The sequence below is a fragment of the Gopherus evgoodei genome, chromosome 2, assembly GCF_007399415.2.
Source record: "Gopherus evgoodei ecotype Sinaloan lineage chromosome 2, rGopEvg1_v1.p, whole genome shotgun sequence".
Taxonomy (NCBI): Eukaryota; Metazoa; Chordata; order Testudines; family Testudinidae; genus Gopherus; species Gopherus evgoodei.
The window spans coordinates 182,617,325-182,636,617 of NC_044323.1; the positions used below are offsets into that span (position 1 = coordinate 182,617,325).

The 19,293-nt window shown below is 45.1% G+C and overlaps 1 protein-coding gene across 5 annotated transcripts in view; it reads left to right on the top strand.

Annotated features, from left to right (window-relative positions):
• DTNBP1 (dystrobrevin binding protein 1) overlaps positions 1 to 19,293 on the top strand; it is a 176,557-nt gene that overhangs the window by 34,078 nt on the left and 123,186 nt on the right. For all 5 annotated transcript variants that reach the window (XR_003999052.1, XM_030552481.1, XM_030552480.1 and 2 more), the window contains exon 6: positions 15,963 to 16,095. Coding sequence is in view for 4 of the 5 variants with exons in the window: in XM_030552481.1 (XP_030408341.1) it covers positions 15,963 to 16,095 (133 nt within the window). In the remaining variant the exon portion in view is untranslated. The remainder of the gene's footprint in view (positions 1 to 15,962; positions 16,096 to 19,293) is intronic.

Sequence of the window (19,293 nt, forward strand, 5' to 3'; positions counted from 1 at the left end):
TTCAATGCCTATTTTGCATAAGTTTTCCCAAAAAAGGTTAATGGTAACCAGATATACAATACACTGTTAATAAGGGGGAAGGAAAATCAGTCAAAATAGGAAAACAATGGATTAAAGAATACTTAGATAATTTTAGATGTATTCACATTTTCAGGGCCTGATGAAATTCACCCTAGGGTACTTAAGGAACTAGCTGAAGCAAACTTGGAAGCACTAGCAATTATTTGTGGTAATTCATGGAGGGTTGGTAAGGTCCTCGAGGACGAGAGAAGGGCAAACATAGGGCTTATCTTTAAAAAAAGAGAACAAAGCAGACCTGGGAAACTTATAGATCAGTCAGTTTAACTTTGATACTTGAAATTCGGAGAGATAGTGGAATGAATTCTTTTGTAAGTATCGAAAGGATAATAGGGTTATAAGTAAGGTTAGATTTTATCAATGGGTTATTTTAGTAAAAGTCACGGACAGGTCTGGCAATAAACAACATTCATGGAGCCGTGACTTTTACTAAAAATAATAGGGGAGAGAAGGTAGGTGGGGAATGGATGACAACTGGAGCCCCATGGAGGGGGAGTGACAGCCCACTGCCATGTGGGGGCGTGCACAGCCCAGGCGTGTGGCCAAAGCTGAGAGTTGGGGGTGCACAGACGCAGCAGAAGACATGGGTTAGAGATGCACAGCTGCAGCTCCGCCCCCGTAGCTGACAGCTGAAGCCGAAGTCAGAGGTCTGGTAAAGTCACAGAATGCATGACGAAATCATATCCTTAGTTTAAAGAATACCAGCATGGACAAATCATGCCAAAACCATCATCATCTCAGACATGGGTTAAAACAGGGGTGGGCAAACTTTTTTGGCCAAGGGCACATTTGGGTGGGGAAATTGTATGCAGGGCAGGGGGTTGGGATGCAGGAGGGAGTGTGGGGTGTGGGAGGGGTGCTGTGGGCAGGAAGGGGCTCAGGGCAAGGGATTGGGGCATGAGGAGGGATGTGGGTGTATGAGGGGGCTCAAGGCAAGGAGTGCAGGAGAGGTGCATTGACTGTGGGAAGGGGCTCAGGGCAGGGGTGCAGGAGGGGTGTGAGGTGCAGGTAGGGGGCTTAAAGCAGGGAGTTGGGGGGTGGGATAGAGGAGGGGTTCAGGCTCCGGCCCAGTGCTGTTTACCTAAAGCAAGTCCGGGATGGCAGTGGTGCACACTGGGGCCAGGGCAGGCTCCCTGCATACCTGCACTGTCCCCGGCCCTGCACTGCTCCAGGAAGCGCTGTGGCCTTGGGGCAGGGGAGGCGGAGGGCTCTGCCTGCGCTGCCCTTGTCGCATCTCCATGGTACCTCCCCTGAAGCTCCCATTGACCGTGATTCTCCATTCCCGGCCATTGGATGCTGTGGGGGGGTAGTGCCTGGAGGCAAGGGCAACGCATGGAGCCCTCTGCCCCCCTGCCCAGCGGCCACAGGGAGGTGATGCCAGTCGCGTCTGAGAGCAGCATGGGTCCACGGCCCAACGGGTGGCAATCCCGTGAATCGGATCCAAAGTCCTGAGGGGCCGGATCCGGTCCGTGGGCCCTAGCTTGCCCACCCCAGGCTGAAATGTCCCCTTTATGCCTTACACCTTTCCCACATGAGAGTAAAGATGACAAAAAAGATTGTGAAGGATCAGGCCATGGCAATAATCCCCTCCTCATTAACCCTGAAGTCCTGGTTCTTAGACTTTAAATTTAAATTGATTTAATTATAAAGGAACCTCCTTTCAAACCCCCAACACACACCATGGTGCCACAGGAACGTATCCGAACCAGTATTCAGTGCTGCCTAAATACAGGTGCTCATTCTAAGGTGATAAATATAACTTCTTCATTTAAACTGAAGAAAAACTCCTTCATGCCTTCCTTCAAATTCTTCTGGCTTTCAGGGTATTGAAGAATTGACAGGACAGAGTTAGTGATCCTGTAGATGTGTTCTTGGAGTTTCTGGCCCTGTTAAAGTGACCTATTCTCTTTCCTGTGAAGCTTGTCTCATCAGAAGGTAGAGTAGTGAATCCAAATAATACCACCTCTGGAACCCTAAAACATATGTCTTAGCTGCAGAGTTTTTAGGGGAGAATATCTTGTGCTTAGCTGAGGGATAAAGGAAGTAATGTTGGAATCCAAAAGCCTTCTGCTGGGCAGCTTACATGGCTGAATGGAGTTGATTTAAATGATTTACTCAAGGCAACTATTCCTGTTCATTGCAAATGCTTATTTATCTTCTATGTTGTTCCTTAGCAGGATATGTTAGTCACTGGTGTTTTACCATCCCATGATGAAACAAATTTAAAATGCTCAGGAATTCTATCCAGTAACCTACTGATCTTCGGGGAATTTTAAACAAAACAATGAAAAATCTTGCTGTTGCTTGCTTCAGCTTACATGCTTCCACTTTTTGTGGGCATTATTTAGTCTAGGAGGGTTTGAGCTGCACAATCTGGTGGCCCATTCATTTTACACTATTTCACAAAGACAAGGTGATATTCAAACCCCATCCTCAAATTCCTGACAAAAGTTTTATCAAACTTCCATCTCTGTTCATACCGCTGCCTGCCTTTTCCCCCAAAGCTGTAGAACTATAGTGAAGTAAGGCTACATGGCCTGAGTCTCGAGGTATTAACAACTACAACCCCACCAGTTTGAAATGTGATTTATTTATGGCCCTTTGTCAAATCTAAAGACTAACCCGCCTCAGTTAGGAACCAGCTGATGTATCTGGGCTCGATCAACTAGGGAAATGGCAATCTTAATGGCACAGATGCACACTTACCTTTTTGTGTAGTTTTTAGAGCTGCTGTATGAAGTTTTGGCTTGCACCTTCATGATTCAATATCTTGACACTGCATCACAGGTACTAATTCAGTCCCCTTTTCTGAAAGACTCCTTGTTTACCTCCTCTGGGAGGTTGCACCTAGTTGCCTACAGTAGGACTAGGGGAAGGCAAGGGAAGAAAAGGAGGTTACTTTTCAACAGTAGCTCTTGTTCTTCAATTGTATTCTATCCACTCAGCTGCAGTGACCCTGCCTCTTTTCCTCTGCTTCTGAGCCCAATTGCAAATAGCGCTTCTGCAGGTAGAGAGCAACTGAAGGGTATTTATATCCTTGGCGTATAGAGTGTTGCACTGCAAGGAATGATAAAGGACACTAACTGGATTCTGTAACTTCAGAATGTATTTACTAGAATTTACTGTGGATAAGGATTAGAGCTGTTTGCAACATTTTCACTAAAATTAAATTTTGACATTCTGCTGGTTGGGAACGTTTTTGGGTCAGGCTCCTCATGCGCTTGCCTGCTCTTGAAAGGGAGAGGGGGTACATCTATTCTACCCCCCCCCCCCCAAAAAAAAAACAACAACAAAAAGAACAAAACCCAAACAAACAAAACCACACAGCAGATCTCAGAACCCAGGTTAACGGACTTGGGATCATGGACTGAAAAATGGAGAGTGTCACTGTTCCCACTCAAGCTGGAGCCCAGGGTCTGAAACCCAGTGGGGGAATGGATCTCAAGGCTCAGTCTCCGGCCTGAGTGGGAACATCTACACTTCCTATTTTGTAGCCCCATAGCACGAACCTGAATCAGGTAAACCAGCTCTGATATATACTTCTGCAATGTGGTGGTGGTGGTGGTTAGGTCCCAGGTCTGGGATGTGGGAGGCCCAGGTTCAGATCCATGATTGCACACTGCTCCTAATCAGGCAAAGCAGGAACCTGAACTTGGGTCTCCCACATCCCAGATGAGTGTCCTAACCACCAAGCTATTGGCTGTTGTGGGATGGGTCAGTTATCCTTCTTCCCCTTTCTCCCTCCCTCTCCCCCTTCTCCTGCGTCTTCTCCTCGCCTTCCCTCCTGGACCTGAGAACATTTTTGTGAAAATTCTGGTTTTAATGATTTGATGTCTGATTGGGGGAAAAAACCTCTTGTTGAAAAACTCCAAGCAAGTTCTAATCCCAGACCAGTGTCCTAACCACTTAGCTAAAAAGTTCTTCTCTCCCAATTATGTTTTTGTGAAAATGGTCAAAAGGCTTTGCTTTTCTTCCAGTGTGGAATGTATACAAATTTCAAAACCTTGAAAGTTGCTGTAAAACTGAATTGTTGTCCTGTAGCTAGCTCTAATTAGGATTAAAACACAAATCCCTGTTCTTCAAGCAAGTAAATAAGTTTTCTTCCAGGCTCCCACTAGAGGCTGCTCAAATACTGCTGCTCAGAAATGGTTGCCTGTTGCTGGACTCTAGTTTTCACCTTTTCTTTCTTTTTTTTTTTTTTAAAATTGCTCGATTTTATTGCATGATTTCCTCTTCTTTTAAAACAGAAAGAAAACTAGTAAAATACTACATCACTCTAAATTACACTGTGGGAGACCTGTTGTGTGCTAGTGAATTTTGCAAATTAGTAAGTGAGCAATTATTTAAAAAGCAAGTTAGTGGATCAGTTTTCTGTGATTTATTTTGAAAATTATGGTTCATTATACTTCATGAGCTAGTGCTGTAAATGCTTATTTTCACAAAATATTAAAGATTTACCAGAAATAGAAGAATATTTTAATCACATCTCTTTGAAATTTTTGCTAGGTGGTGGGACGGGTCACTTATTTCAGTATTATAAAATGTGTGGATTAATGAGGTTTTACTGTTCTACAATTTTATGTTGGTCTGTGAAATTGAAATTGTATGTTTTATTCAGGTCACGTACAAACCCTCAAGCTGGGGAACTTCACGTACATCATTCCCATGAATTTTAACTGCTTCTGGAGCAGAAGGTCCAGGTCACAGCGGGAGAGACTAGTTTACCTGGCACCATGGCCCCCGCAGTGGCAGAACCCAGTGTAGTGGCCTTTCTGGACGCCTGAGCCTTCTATCAGAGCCAGGGACTGAGTCAAGGGTAGTTCTCGGCAGCAACATCAGTAGCCTCAGCTACTTTTGTTCCACCTTCCACCCCCTCAGGGACCTGCAGGCCTGGCGATCTCCCAGCCACTGCAGCTAGCTATTGAGGCACTGCCACAGCATGCGTCGATTGGCATTGGCTGTGGCACCACTGTCTGCGCAGTCGGCACTGACGACACTGATGGTGCTGACATTGACACCTACAGCACCACCTGCAGCCCCGCCATGGGTGTTCTCTGTCCCGGCACCTACAGGAATGGCATTATCCAGGTCAGCTCCAGCCTAGGATCCCCAGGAGTTGCGGAACTCCTTGGGTGCCATGGTGAGAGAACAGCCACTCTTTATGGGGGCTTCTTCCTCACCAGATGAGGTGCTGGCGGGCACCGCTATAGCCCCAGCTCTGGAGGGTAACAGGGTGTTGCAGCGGTTGCTGCGACGAGTTGCCCAGGGCCTAGGCATTCATGAGGAGAAGGTAATCAAAGACATGGATCCCATGGTGGACATCCTAGTGCCCTCCAAGCCTGCACGTATTTGCCCTCCCTGTCATCAAAACTGTATCTGTCACAACCAAAACTTTGACAGACCCCAGCCTCGTTGCCCCTCACAGCTAAGTGCAATGACAGACGCTACTTTCTGTCATCGAGCATCTATACTTGCATCTGCTGCCTGATTCCCTGGTCGTGGACACTGCTAACCAGCATGAGCAGCAGGGCTATCAGGGATCCTCCCCTAAGAACAGGGAAGCGAAAAGACTCAACCTTTTTTGGTAGAAAGGTCTATTCTATGGGTGAGTTGCAATTCCGCATTTCAAACCAGCAGGCTGTTGTTGTTAGCAGGTACTGCTATAATACATGTGGAGCAATGGAAAATTTGCAAAGCTGCTGCCACAACACTTCCATGCCAAGTTCTCGGCCTTGGTCAAGGAGGGCAAGCTCATCTCCTCAGCTTCCCTGCAGGCGGTGCTAGATGGAGCTGATGCTGCCTCCAGGGTGATGGCTACAGGGGTTGCCATGAGACGGGGCTCTTGGCTCCAAGTTTCAGGTCTGCCATATGAGGTCTAGTAGACTATTCAGGAACTCCCTTTTGAGGGTGTGACTCGGTTTTCTGAAAAGACAGATAAAAGGCTTTGTAGCCTAAAAGACTCAAGAGCCACCCTCAAATCGCTGGGCCTCCATACTCCCGCCACGCAGCGGAAACATTTCAGACTGCAACCTCTTCCGCGGTTCTACCACCAATGGAACCGACTGGCCGGTTCCTGGAGGAGAAATAGGAGTGACAGGAAAAGGCCACACCCATCCTCAGGCCAGAGCTCTGGCCAACCCAAACTAGCTCCCCGGCCCCAAACCGACCTTATGAAGGTGTGGTCGAGGACGGCACACCAGAACAAGAACTGGATCTACCCTGCCTTACTTTTTCATCCCAACTACCCCCTTTCTACTGTGCATGGTCCCATATCACTTCAGTCTGCTGGCTGTTCTGCACAGTAAAGTGCGGATACTCCGTCCAATGCTGTACCCTCCTGCTCTTCTACCCTCCCTTCCCCGTCTTCAGGTACCCCTCTCATGAGCAACTCCTTATATAGGAGGTGCACTCGCTCATTTTGCATAGGACAGTGGAAGAGGTTCCTCAGGAGCAGAAGGGCAAGGATTTCTTTTCCTGATATTTCCAGATCTATCCTAGACCTGAGAACTCAAGAAGTTCATGAAGAAGCTCATGTTCCACATGGTCTCTTTGGCCTCCATCATCCCTTCATTGGATCCAGGAGACTGGCATGCCACCCTCAACTTGAAGGACATGTACTTACCCATAGCAATAACTCTGCCCCACAGAAAATACCTCGGGTTTGTGATGAACAACCACTACCAGTTCACAGTCCTCCCATTCGGCCTGTCAGCGTCACCTTGAGTGTTTACCAAGTACATGGCAGTCGTGACCGCATTCCTGCACATGCGGCATTTACAGGTGTTCCCGTACCTCGACGACTGCCTCATCAAAGGCTGCTCCAGAGCTCAAGTGGAGGCACAAGTCGACTTCATAAGAGTGACATTTGACAATCTGAGCCTTCTTCTGAACGTGGGGAAATCAACGTTGTCTCCAGTTCAGTGGATAGAATTTATAGGGGTGGTACTGGACTCAACCCTGGCCAGGGAGTACCTCCTGGAAGTGATGATGTTCCAAGCCCTCGGCAACATCATTCAAAGTCCCAGGCAGTTCCCCACCACTATAGCAAGGAGCTGCCTGAAACTTCTAGGACACATGGCAGCCTGTACCTATGTGGTGCAGCATGCCAGGCTCAGACTTCAGCCTCTTCAGTCCTGGCTAGCGTTGGTGTAACAGCCAGCCTGGGGCAATTTGGACAGGATCATAACCCTACCCTGCCAGATTCTCAACTCCCTCCTGTGGTGGCTTGACCTATAGGTAGTATGTGTAGGGGTCCCCTTCTCCAGCCATCAGCTGTCTCTCTCCCTAGTGATGGACTCATCAGTACTGGGCTAGGGAACACATCTGGGGGACCTCGGGATTCAAGACCTCTGGTCTGGGGCAGAGTTCGCTCTCCACATCACTCTGAGAGCTGAGAGCGGTGCGCCTGGCATGCCAGACTTTCCATACCCACTTATCAGGGAAATGTTTATTGATAATGCCAGACAACACCACGGCAATGTTCTGTATCAACAAATGGGGGTGCACTCTCCTCTCCTCTCCCCTGTGCCAGGAAGTCCTTGTGTGGTGGGACTTCTGTGTAGAGCATTCAATACACCTTCAAGCATCGTACCTCCTGGGGTACAGAACAAGTTGGCGGACTATCTCAGCAGATCGTTCCATGGCCACGAGTGGTCCTTAATGCCTGGATGTCATGAACTCCATTTTCCATCAGTGGGGCTTTCCCCAGATAGACTTGATTGCCACATGGCGCAACAGGAAGTGTTAGCAGTTTTGCTCCTTCCTGAGTTACAGTCCGGGTTCCATCACAAATGCATTCCTCCTCCCATGGGGAGACCATCTTCTTTATGCATTCCTACCCATTCTGCTCGTTCACAAGGTACTCCTCAAGATGCGGAGGGAACAAACTTCAGTGATATTGATAGCTGCAGCCTGGCCCCACCAGCACTGGTACACATCACGAGTCCATGGAAGCCCCAGTCATTTTGCCGCTCTTCCTGGACCTGTTGACCCAAGATCACGGTCATCTCCAGCACTCGAACCTCGAGTCACTACACCTCACGGCATGGAAGCTCCATGGCTGAATCCAGTGGTGCTTTCCTGTTTGGACTTGGTCAGACAAGTCCTCCTTGGCAGTCGAAAGCCCTCCACCAGGGTTACCTAGCTAGCCAAGTGGAAGAGATTCTCAATCTGGTGACACAACACAGTTCATCACCCACTCTTGCTTCTGTACCGTGTATATTGGACTACCTTCTCCATCTTAAGCAGCAGGGGCTGTCCATGTCCTCAGTAATGGTTCACTTGGTCACTGTCTCAACCTTCCATCCAGGTACTGAGAACCGGTTGGTCTTTGCCAATCCTATGGTTAGCTGTTTCCACGAGAGTATCAACAGGCTATACCTGCATGTCCGACAGTCAGTCTCAGTCTGGGACCTCAGTCTGGTCCTTTCCAGATTGACGAGGCCACCCTTTGAACCACTTGTGACATGCTCCCTCTCTCATATACAAGGTGGCTTTTCTGGTGGTGATAAACTCAGCCAGGAGGGTGTCTGAGCTCAAGGCCCTAATAACAGAGCCTTCCTACACAGTATTCTATAAAGACAAGGTTCAACTCAGGCCACATCCAGCTTTCCTCCGGAAGGTGGTTTCTCAATTCCACATCAGCCAGGACATTTTCCTCCCAGTGTTCTATCCTAAACCACATTTAAGTGGCAGGGAGCAGAGGTTGCATTCATTGAATGTTTTTCAGAGCACTAACCTTCTACGTCGCGAGAATGAAGCTGTTATGGAAGTCTGTTAAACTCTTTGTAGCTGTGGCAGACAACATGAAAGGTGTCCGAGTCTCCTCCCAACAAATTTAATCATAGCTCACGTCCTGCATCTGGGAGTGCTACAACTTGGCAGGGGTGCCTGCTTCTTTACTCACTGCGCACTCCACCAGAGCGCAGCTTCCTCGGCAGCATTCTTGGCGCAGGTTGCCACCCAGGAGATATGTAGAGTGGTGATGTAGCCCTTCATACACAGAGGTCACTGTGCATTATGCAATCACCCGGCAGGCCAGAGACAATGCGGCCTTTGGTAGAGCAGTACTCCAATTAGTAGTCAACTCCAACCCCACCTCCAGAACTTTAGTCTTGGGAGTCACCTAATTGGAATGGACATGAACAAGTACTTGCAGAAAAACCGGTTACTCACCTTCTCGTAACTGTTGTTCTTAGATGTGTGGTGTTCATGTCCATTCCAACACCCACCATCCTATTCCTCTGTCGGAGTAGTCAACAAGAAGGAACGGAGGGGGTGTTGGGTTGGTAGGGCTCTAGATTCAGCATCATGAAGGCATGACTCAAGGGCGTGCCTGAGCCGACGTGATGGATGCTGCTATGGGAAAAAATTTCCGGGTTGCTGCCCGCACACTCCTAATTGGAATGGACATTAACAGCACATCTCAAAGAACAACAGTTATGAGAAGGTGAGTAACTGTTTTTTCTGTTGATAACTTGTTTTACTTTTACAAAACCATTTCAGTGCTGTATATTGAACTAGAGGGTAAAATCCTGAGTAAACAACCAGGCTGGTGTGCATTCTGTCTCTTTTTGGAGGCAACAAATTTGATTTTTGTGAGGATACAGTGGGAGGGACTAGAGACTACAAAGGGGATAGGAAGGGCTGTTGGTATCACCCTGCAAAAAGTAACCAAGCTGATGAAGTCAGGGTGATGCCATTGTGCTGTGAACATGATGCTGGTTTCAGGGCTCTGAGCCAAACTGCGTTCCACAGAAGTACCTGGGGTTACAGAACAGGCATTGGCAGAATCCTTTATTGGTCTGGGTGAACCTCAGATTTTTACGGCATTTTTCTTTTACAGAGGTTAGAGTCTGACCTGGGTGCTTAACACAGTAAAGGAGAGGTTACCTCACCTGGTTCATTTCTTCAGTGTGACAGTACATTCAAGCCATAGGAAGTGTGTTTGATTTGTAATTAGGAACATGCACTGCCAATACACAGTGCTACCCATCAGTCTGTCCTCAGCACTGAGGGTGTTCACCAAGCTTATGACAGTAGGAACAGCCCATATGCATCATATTTTCCTGCCTGGCTGATTGATTAGCACAAAGAATGTCAAATGGAAATGTACAAAACAGCATCATTATCAGAGATCTTTTCTCATCTGGGGCTGAAGTTGAATGTAGAGAAATTGACATGACTGTCATCACAACAAATTAATTTTTGTAGGAGCAGAACTGGACCTTGCCCACGAAGGCTTTCTTTCCAATGGACAGGTTTCAGTCTTCCTTTGTGAAAACCCCAAATCTGACCCATGGACAGCAATGCATTCTTGCCTTCAGTTTTTGGGGCATATGGGCTCAGGTGTCTACATGTTCAGCATGCCAGACTTCACCTCAGATGTCTGCAGGCCTGGCTTCACTCAGTATATCATCCAAGCATATGCTTTGTGGACATGCTGATTTGCTCACTTGCACAGGTGCTTTGGGGCCTGAATTGGTGGATTAGGTCCCTGGAACACCTGCAAATGGGCTCTTTCCACCAGAGCTAACAATGACTCTTGTAACAGATGCATCCATCATGAGCTAAGCTTCCCATCTGTGGCAGCTTTTTAGGCTCATGGACTATGGACATCACAAGAGTCTTCTCTCCATATAAATGTATTGGAGCTTTGAACCATTCATTGTGCCTTTGAAATTTCATTACTACCGTCAAGAATCAGGTGATTCAAGTTCTTACCAACAACACACTGCTGTGTTTTATCTGAACAAGGAGGGAGATGCAAGATCCACAAGTGGATCACTTCATGGCAAAAATAAGTTGAACTTTTGCATAAAAGAACAACATATCACTACAGAAATTTCAGCTCCCAGGAGTGATAAATAGTATAGCACAATTCCTCAGCAGACACTTTATAGAGCATAAGTGGTCAGTAAAGGAGGAGATTCTGCAAGAGATTTTCTGTCCATGAGGGTACCTGGTAATAGCATCCTTTGCAACCATCCTAAACAACATATGCGCAAAGTTCTGCTTCAGGGCAGGTCACAGCCCTGACTCCATGATAAATGCTTACTTCTCCCCTGGTTGAGTAATCTGCTGCATTCCCTCTAGTTCTGTTACTTTTGAGGATAATCAGGAGGCTAGGAAGAGATGAGGCAATCTTAATCCTTGTATCTTCTGCCTGGCCAAAACAGTACTGGTACATGGACATACATCAGCTCTCAATTTAATCAGCTATAGCTCTGCCTTTTGGTTGAAGATCTCTTGTCTCAGAGCCAGACCTGGTCACTGCACCCTCGTTTACAATTTCTTCACCTCATGGCTTGTATGATCTCTGGTTGAGCAGTGTGGGAAAAAAGTCTGCCTTCAAGATTATTGGGCCATTTTGGTTAGCAGCAGAAAGATCTCCACCTGAGTCACTTATGTAGCAAAATGGGTAGTACTTTAATTTTTAAAAGTGGTCCTTTGCAAAGCTCTAAATGTTGGTGTGATTTGTGTAAATATATCACATTATAAATAATGAAGATTTTAGATTTTTGAAAACCTAATATAATTTGGACTAATATAGATTAGTCATAACAAACTATTAGGTGTGAGTCATAATATACTGAATAGGCTATTTTATTATGCACACAAATAGCTCAACAGATTTTTATCACACTTTCCAAACAAAAGATATTCTGAGCTGTGAGAACAAACTAGAGAAATCAGTCTAAAACCTCTGGAGAAATTAAATTATTGAAAATGGTGGTTAAGAATGGATGTGCTATCCCAGCCTTAAACGCAGCATAACATCATACTGTGCAAACAAAAGATCGTGTTACGATGTGAAGTATCATAAAGTTAACCTTGCCATACATTCTGGATGTCATTTTGAACGATGACAGATCCGGAAATAATTATTTTGCAGAACTTTCCAAACAAGCAGCAGGAAAACTTTTAACACCACACACTAACATTTACCAAACTTTGGAAAGTTGAGTCTCTCCAAGAAAATGAAACTAACTGCATCTCCCCCTTCATTCCTGCCACATGGCATTAAACCAAAATGATCAGTCTCTCAGGCCTAGTCTGCGCTACAGGGTTAGGTTAATGTAAGCTGCTTTGCGTTGACCTAGCCATGGAAGTGTCTTCATTTAAATTTGACTCCCGCCAATGTAAGTGCTTCTTTACGCTGATTTAATAACACTGCATCCTTGAGCAGCGTACAGTCATAGTTGATGTAATTAGGTTTATGCCGTGTCAGTGCAGACATTGTGTTGCTTAAGTCAACTGTTACTGGCTTTCAGGAGCTGTCCCACAATGCCCCACATGGACAATACAATCAGTACAAGTGCTCCTGGTGAAGACACATGCTGGTGACAGGAGTCAAGTGTGCATACACACATGTGACTTTATAACTGATGGCTGTATGCTGGTGAAAGTTAGGTAAACATAATTTTGTAGTGTAAACATGGCCTAAGAGAAGATTATCTAGATCCTTTTAATATTCTGCTTTCTTCCATGTTTTGAGCAGTGAATGAGTTAACAATAGTGACCTTTACAGTACTATCATTGACATTTGAGTTAGAAGCTATGGAAATGAATGGAGCAGTTGACACTTCAGAGCTATTGTTTGAAGCGGTTTGTAGACTGAGACAGGCATCATTGACGCTTGGGTCATGTTTTCATGCTTTTCTTTGCAACCATAACAACTAGAGACTGACTTCTTTGTGAAACAAAAGCTGAGGCTCCAGAGAACTGAGAGGCCTGTATGCAGTCCCCCCTCCTTCACCCTGTTCCCAGGGGTGCTGCTGCAGGGTGGTACAGTGCATGCTTCACAAAACACTGCCCTACATAAATACTGTTTTTTATTTCCAATTTTTTTCCATTGTGAGATGTATTACTATCAGAGCTCATTGATGGAGCCTACAGATGCACATAAATACAGTTTGAAACTACACCTCTACCTCGATAAAACACGAATTCTGATATAACGCAGTAAAGCAGTGCTCTGGGGGGGTGGGGCTGCGCACTCCAGTGGATCAAAGCAAGTTCGATATAACGCAGTTTCACCTATGATGCGGTCAGATTTTTTTTGGCTCCTGAGGACAGCGTTAAATCGAGGTAGAGGTGTACATAATTTAAAAGCATACACTAGGATTTGTGAAGCATAGAGATGTATTAGCATAGCGTGTGGTAGACAAACATTCAACAATATTAATCTTTTAGGACTAAGAGTGAAAACATTTTTCCAGAAAATGTGTTCAATTTTACAAAATTGATCTTCCTAATCAAGCAAGATTCAAAAACTAATGTACGTTCAAACAAGTAATGTAAAGAAAACTGCTTTCTTTCAAAAGTTATCAATTCCTGATCCTAGTAACATCTGCAGTGTGGAAAACATCAGTAGCTCAGCAATGCTTGAAAGATGCTTAGGTGAATCCTGAGATTCATTCTCTGAAGCTGCTGTGTAGAGCCAGTGGCTGCCCTCCCATGCGCTCTGGTGAGGGGCTGAAACAGTGCTGAATTCCACAGAGTCTGGCTGCCATGTATGGCAAGCTTGTGAGTTGTTTGTGAAATGGTAGCTCCCTGCTCTCTTAGTGGGCATTGGGATTTGCAATTTCTGGCTGAGTGATGGCTAAGAAAATTGAAAAGCTTGTATAGCCCAAGATAGTCCCCAGCTTAACACAGCAAAAATGAAGCTGTCAGCCAGACAAGATGACAGGGATTCTTTTTCAGCCTGATGATCCTTTCTGCTGAGCATCCAAAACACAAGGAGATTTCATCTTTGAACCACCTCTCTGCATTCTTCCCTGTTTGTTGTTGTTGCATGAGGGTTACTGCAGCCCTCAGAGATCCCAGAGCAAAGGGGAAAAATGGTTAGGATCTGCATTAGGTTGCTGGAGTTCAATGCTGTTTGAGTTGTCTCTGTCCTCATCTCCCATCACGTATAGGATTCTTCATCTCCAGGATTGGGAGGACTGGTCAGCGTCCAGTTTACCCACTGTGGCAAACTGATACAGACACATGCTATCTACAAACTCCATTCTGTTCTGTGAACTTCATTTTGATTGTAACCTTTTACTATACCTTCACGTCTGCTGTGTAGCCTTCAGCCTGGGCTGGGACACCCAGGAGGTGTTAGAAGAAGTCCCTTCACCTCACAGATGGGCTAGCAATGGGAAAACCAGCAAGAATCTTTAACCTTGATTGTCCTTCATTCAGATGAGTCCACCTTAGTACATTAGGCTTGCTGGAATCCAGAGGAATTAGTTTTCTCACTTTGGAACCCAAGGCTGAACTGTCAGGTTTTGAAGTTGCCTGGGAGGTCACCTAACAAAAGGGGCCAGAACTTCAAGGGCCAGAGCTGCTTGAGTCTGTGGCTGTCATGGGCCATCCGTTGAACAGGAAGAGAAGAGAAGACTGAGTAGATGGAGTGGGATGGATTTGTAACTTCTGTGTTTTGTCTAATAAGTAAGCTCTGGTTTAGAAGTTTCTTTGCAAAGTCTGTGCATTCCATTTGGTTTAGCTGTCACAAGGTCCAGAATGAGTTAAACTGTAAATAGGAGTGTCCATGTAGTGGAGCTCTGGTAGGGCATGCTTAAACTACTGGGGAGCCTTTGGAGGGGCAGCACAGTCTTGGGGCATGGTCAGGTGGGCTGTGGAGCACCACATCCCAAGAATCTGGATGCTGGGAGGGTGCATGAAAGGCTGGACTAAGGCAGTGTATAAACAGGGGCAGGCAAACTTTTTGGCCTAAGGGTTTCCAAAATTGTATGGAGGGCTGGTTAGCAGAGGTTGCGCCTCCCCAGACAGCCAGGTGTGGCCCGGTCCCTATCCAACCCCTCCTGCTTCTCACCCCCTGATGGCCCGCCCGGGACTTCTGCCTCATCCACCACCCCCTTCCCTGACCACCCCTGGAACCCCTGCCCCTGACTGCCCCCCGCCATCCCATCCAATCCCTCTTCTCATTCCTGACTGCCCCCGGGGGACCCCTGACCCATCCAACTACCCCTTCTTCCTGACCGCCCCTGGAACCTCTGCCCCTGACTGCCCCTGCCACCCCATCCAACCCCTCCTCATTCCTGAGTGCCCCCTGGGGACCCTTGCCCCATCCAACTACCCCTCTACCTGACCGCCCCTGGAACCCCTGCTGCCCCATCCAGCCCCTCCTCTCATTCCTGACTGCCCCCCCAGGACCTTTGCCCGCATTCACCCCTCTGTTCCCCACTCTCTGACAGCCCTGACCCCTATCTACATCACCACCCTGAACTCCCCTGCCTTCTATCTAACCCCCCCTACTCCCTTACCATGCTGCCTGGAGCACCGGTGGCCGGTGGCGCTACAGCTGTGTCACCCAGTGGACTAGGACAGGCAGCCGTGCCGCCTGGCTGGAGTCAGCCACGCTACCGTGCAGCACAGAACACCGGGTCAGGCCCGGGCTCTGCAGCTGTGTTACCTGGCAAGAGCTCACAGCCCCGCTGCCCAGAATATTGCGTCAGCGGCGCAGTGAGCTGAGGCTCTGGGGGAGGGGACTAGTGTCTGGGGGCAGGAGCTATGGGGCTAGGCAGGAGGGTCCTGCGGGCCGTAGTTTGCCAGCCTCTGGTGTAGGTGCTGCTAAGACTCAGTAGAATTAAAAGCACATGGAATCCAAAGGTTGAATCCAATACAGAGCAGCCCGGTATCTGACCACAAGGGGCAACTGAATCATAGTTATAATAGCTATTCATAGGAGTCTGTTGTGCCTTTCTTGCTTACCTGGACTGAAATTTGACCCAGAAAAAGTGGATAAATGCAAATATATGCATAATTTTACCATATTAAGCAATTTTAATACTTGCCTCTGGTTCACTGGGAAAAATATGTTTATCTTTCATATATATGAAGTTGGCTATTATTTGTTGTTCTTGTTTTTCTAGCCCAGCTAGAGGTAAACTTTAAGGAAATGGAAAATCATCTGTTGCATCTTGAAGACCTATGTGGACAGTATGAGTTGGAAAGGTACAAACATATGCAGGCACTACAGCTGGAAAACTACAAGAAAACAAAAAGGTAACTAAACTACAAATGCTGTGAATGGTAACATAAAAATAACTATCAAGTCATTAGTTTATAAACCTTTAATTCTCAATGTAAAATGATCTTGGTGCTTTTCTTTATCATAGGATGTGGTCCATTTTGTTGTCAAATAATTTGTAAATGTCAGGGTTATCTATGGCAATTGACATATGATCTACAATAGGGTCATTTAACATATTTGTTTTGCTGTTAGTGAAGTATGCAGAGTATGCATTTGAAAAAACATCAGTGTATAATTAGTGTTCAGATGTGGGTAAAATGATTCCTCTGAATTTCAGTTGTTGCTTGCCACAAGCAATAGGAATAAAGGCACTAAGAAAACATTCAATTAATTGTCATTTTAAAAAAAGTTCTTGTTTATCCCATACCTGTATTTTTCATACTTTCTAATCTACAAAGTAGAAACTACTTTTTTCTCTAATCTACCTTCCACCTCTGCCTCTAATAAATGCTCTCCCCAAATTGGCCTTTGCTGCCACTACTGTTCACTTGTCACTGTTTTTTACATGGACTGTCCTAGAGTGTTCCACTTGTAGCAATAAGTAGGAGTGTGCAGAGTCTCTGAAAAAAGCAAAAAAAAGACGCTAGAAATGGACTAATCACTTTCTGGGTCTTTGTGTTTTTGTCAAGAGAGTGTCTAAAAGAAGTCTTCTAGTTAAATATGAATAAAACCACAGGTAAGCACCACCCCAATCCCCAGCCCTGAGCCACACCCCCCCCCCCCCTCCCACACACCCAAACTCTTACTGCTTGGAGGTGGGAGAGTGGCCTGAGACTGCCCCAGCAACAGAAGATGACTGGCACAAGGGCTACCCGAGCTGCTCATGCAGCTCCTTGGCCAGCCGCATGGGTCGCTGCAGAAGTCACGGAATCCGTGTCTTCTGTGACCTCCATGACAAAAGTGGAACCTTACTCATGATAGTAAAGCTAAGCATACGTGTAAGTGTTTGCAGGATTGAAGCCTAAATAGAAAAAGACCAGAGTGGGAGAAAAGAAGCTTCATTATTTCCATGAAATAGATGGGGAACTGAGTCACAAATTGGCTACGTGATTTGTCCAAGGTCACGCAGGAAATCTGTGGTAGGGTTGGGAACTCAGCCCAGATCTTCTGATTCCCAGACCAGTGCCTTAAGAACAAGAGCATCACTTTTTTCTAGGGCTGTCAAATGATTAAAAAAATTAATGACAATCGCGAGATGAAAAAAATAGTCGTGATTGATTGCAATTTTAAATGCACTGTTAATAATGAATACCATTTATTTAAATATTTTTGGATGTTTTCTACATTTTAAAATATACTGATTTCAGTTACAACACAATACAAAGCGTACAGTGCTCTTTATATTATTTTTGATTACAAGTATTTTCACCGTAAAAAAGATAAAATAGCATATTTAATTTCACCTCGTACAATTACTGTAGTGAAAGTGCAACTTACAAATGTAGAATTTTTTACGTAACTGCACTCAAGAACAAACTACTGTAAAACTTTGACCACTATTCCAGAGGACATGTTTCCATGCTGATGAGGGTTCTGCTCAATAACGACCCAAAGCAGTGCACAAGTGATGCATGTTCATTTTCATCATTTGAGTCAGAAGCCACCAACAGACAGCTGATTTTCTTTTTTAGTGGTTCGAGTTCTGTACTTTCCACATCGGAATGTTCCTTTTATAAGACTTATGAGAGCATGTTCTACAGCTCATCCATCTCAGATTTTGGAAGGCACTTCAGATTCTTAAATCTTGTGTTGAGTGCTGTAGCTATCTTTAGAAACCTCTAAAAATCTCTGCAGTTTTTCATGTCTGTAGTGGAAGTGTTAAATTGAACAACATGTGCTGCTTTGTCATCCAAGACTGCCATAACGTGAAATATATGGCAGAATGTGGGTAAAACCATGGAGCAGGAGACATACAATTCTCCCCCAAGGAGTTGAGTCAGAAATTTAATTAACACATTATTATTATTTTTTTTAACAAGTGTCATCAGCTTGGAAGCATGTCCTCTGGAATGGTGGTCGAAGTGTGAAGGGGCATATGAATGTCCAGCGTCAAATGATATCTGGCGCATAAATACCTTGCAACCTCAGCTACAACAGTGTCATACAAATGCCTGTTCTCGCTCTCAGGTGACATTATAAATAAGAAGCGAGCAGCATTATCTCCCATAAATGTAAACAAATTGTGTTCTCCCAGTGATTGGCTAAACAGGAAGTAGGACTGAGTGGACTTGCAGGCTCTCAAATTTTACATTGTTTTGTTTTTGAGAAATGTAGAAAACTGCCAAAAATATTTGTAGTTTTAAATTGGTATTCTGTTATTAGACAGCACAATTAAAACCGCTATTAATTATGACTAATTTTTTTAAATTTAATTAATTTGTATTGCGTTAATTGCTTGAGTTAACTGCGATTAATTGACAACCATACGTTCTCTGTTGGGACAATATTACCCAATAGTGGACTCAGTTTTTTTTTATCACCACCCTGTTTGGCGCAGGTATAGTCCTGAAGAGTGCCAGTCTACCAATTCCCAAATACTAGTTAATTTGCCACAAAACTATTTAAAATCTTGTATGTAAAGAAGTATATTATTGAATCCAGTTAAATGTATTAATCCTTCTGAAGCATTCTGAGAGGATTTTATTCAGTGTATGTGTTGAGGCATGCAGGTATCTTTTCAAAGAAATCTCTTCGGAAGTAATTTATTTTCCAAGGTGTCAAAATATCTATTAAGTTTGCTAAGCAGCTGTCAGTTCTATAAATAGCTTCACTTGCTTGGCATACTTATACTAGATTGATTGATGTTAGTTATGTGTAGCCAAAATAACAAAAAACAACATAAATTATACCTGATGAATGATGTAGGCCATTTTTAAATGATTAGTGGCCTTATGCATAGTGTAGCATTTTGGAAGATCCCACTGTGTTATAAAATTTAGAATGGAAAGAAATAATGCTTTAAGTCAACATTAAACCATTAAAATTCATTTCACCGTAGTTATGGAAGAACTGTCTCTCAGAAATGGACCTCTTTATCTAGTCCATGTCAGATGACTTATGTTTTGCCATTGTATGTTGAGTAACTGTTTTAGAAGTTTACTACTTCAACAAGATGCTTAAATATTTGATTATGATTACGGCTAAGATTTTGTCATGGTTATTTTTAGTAA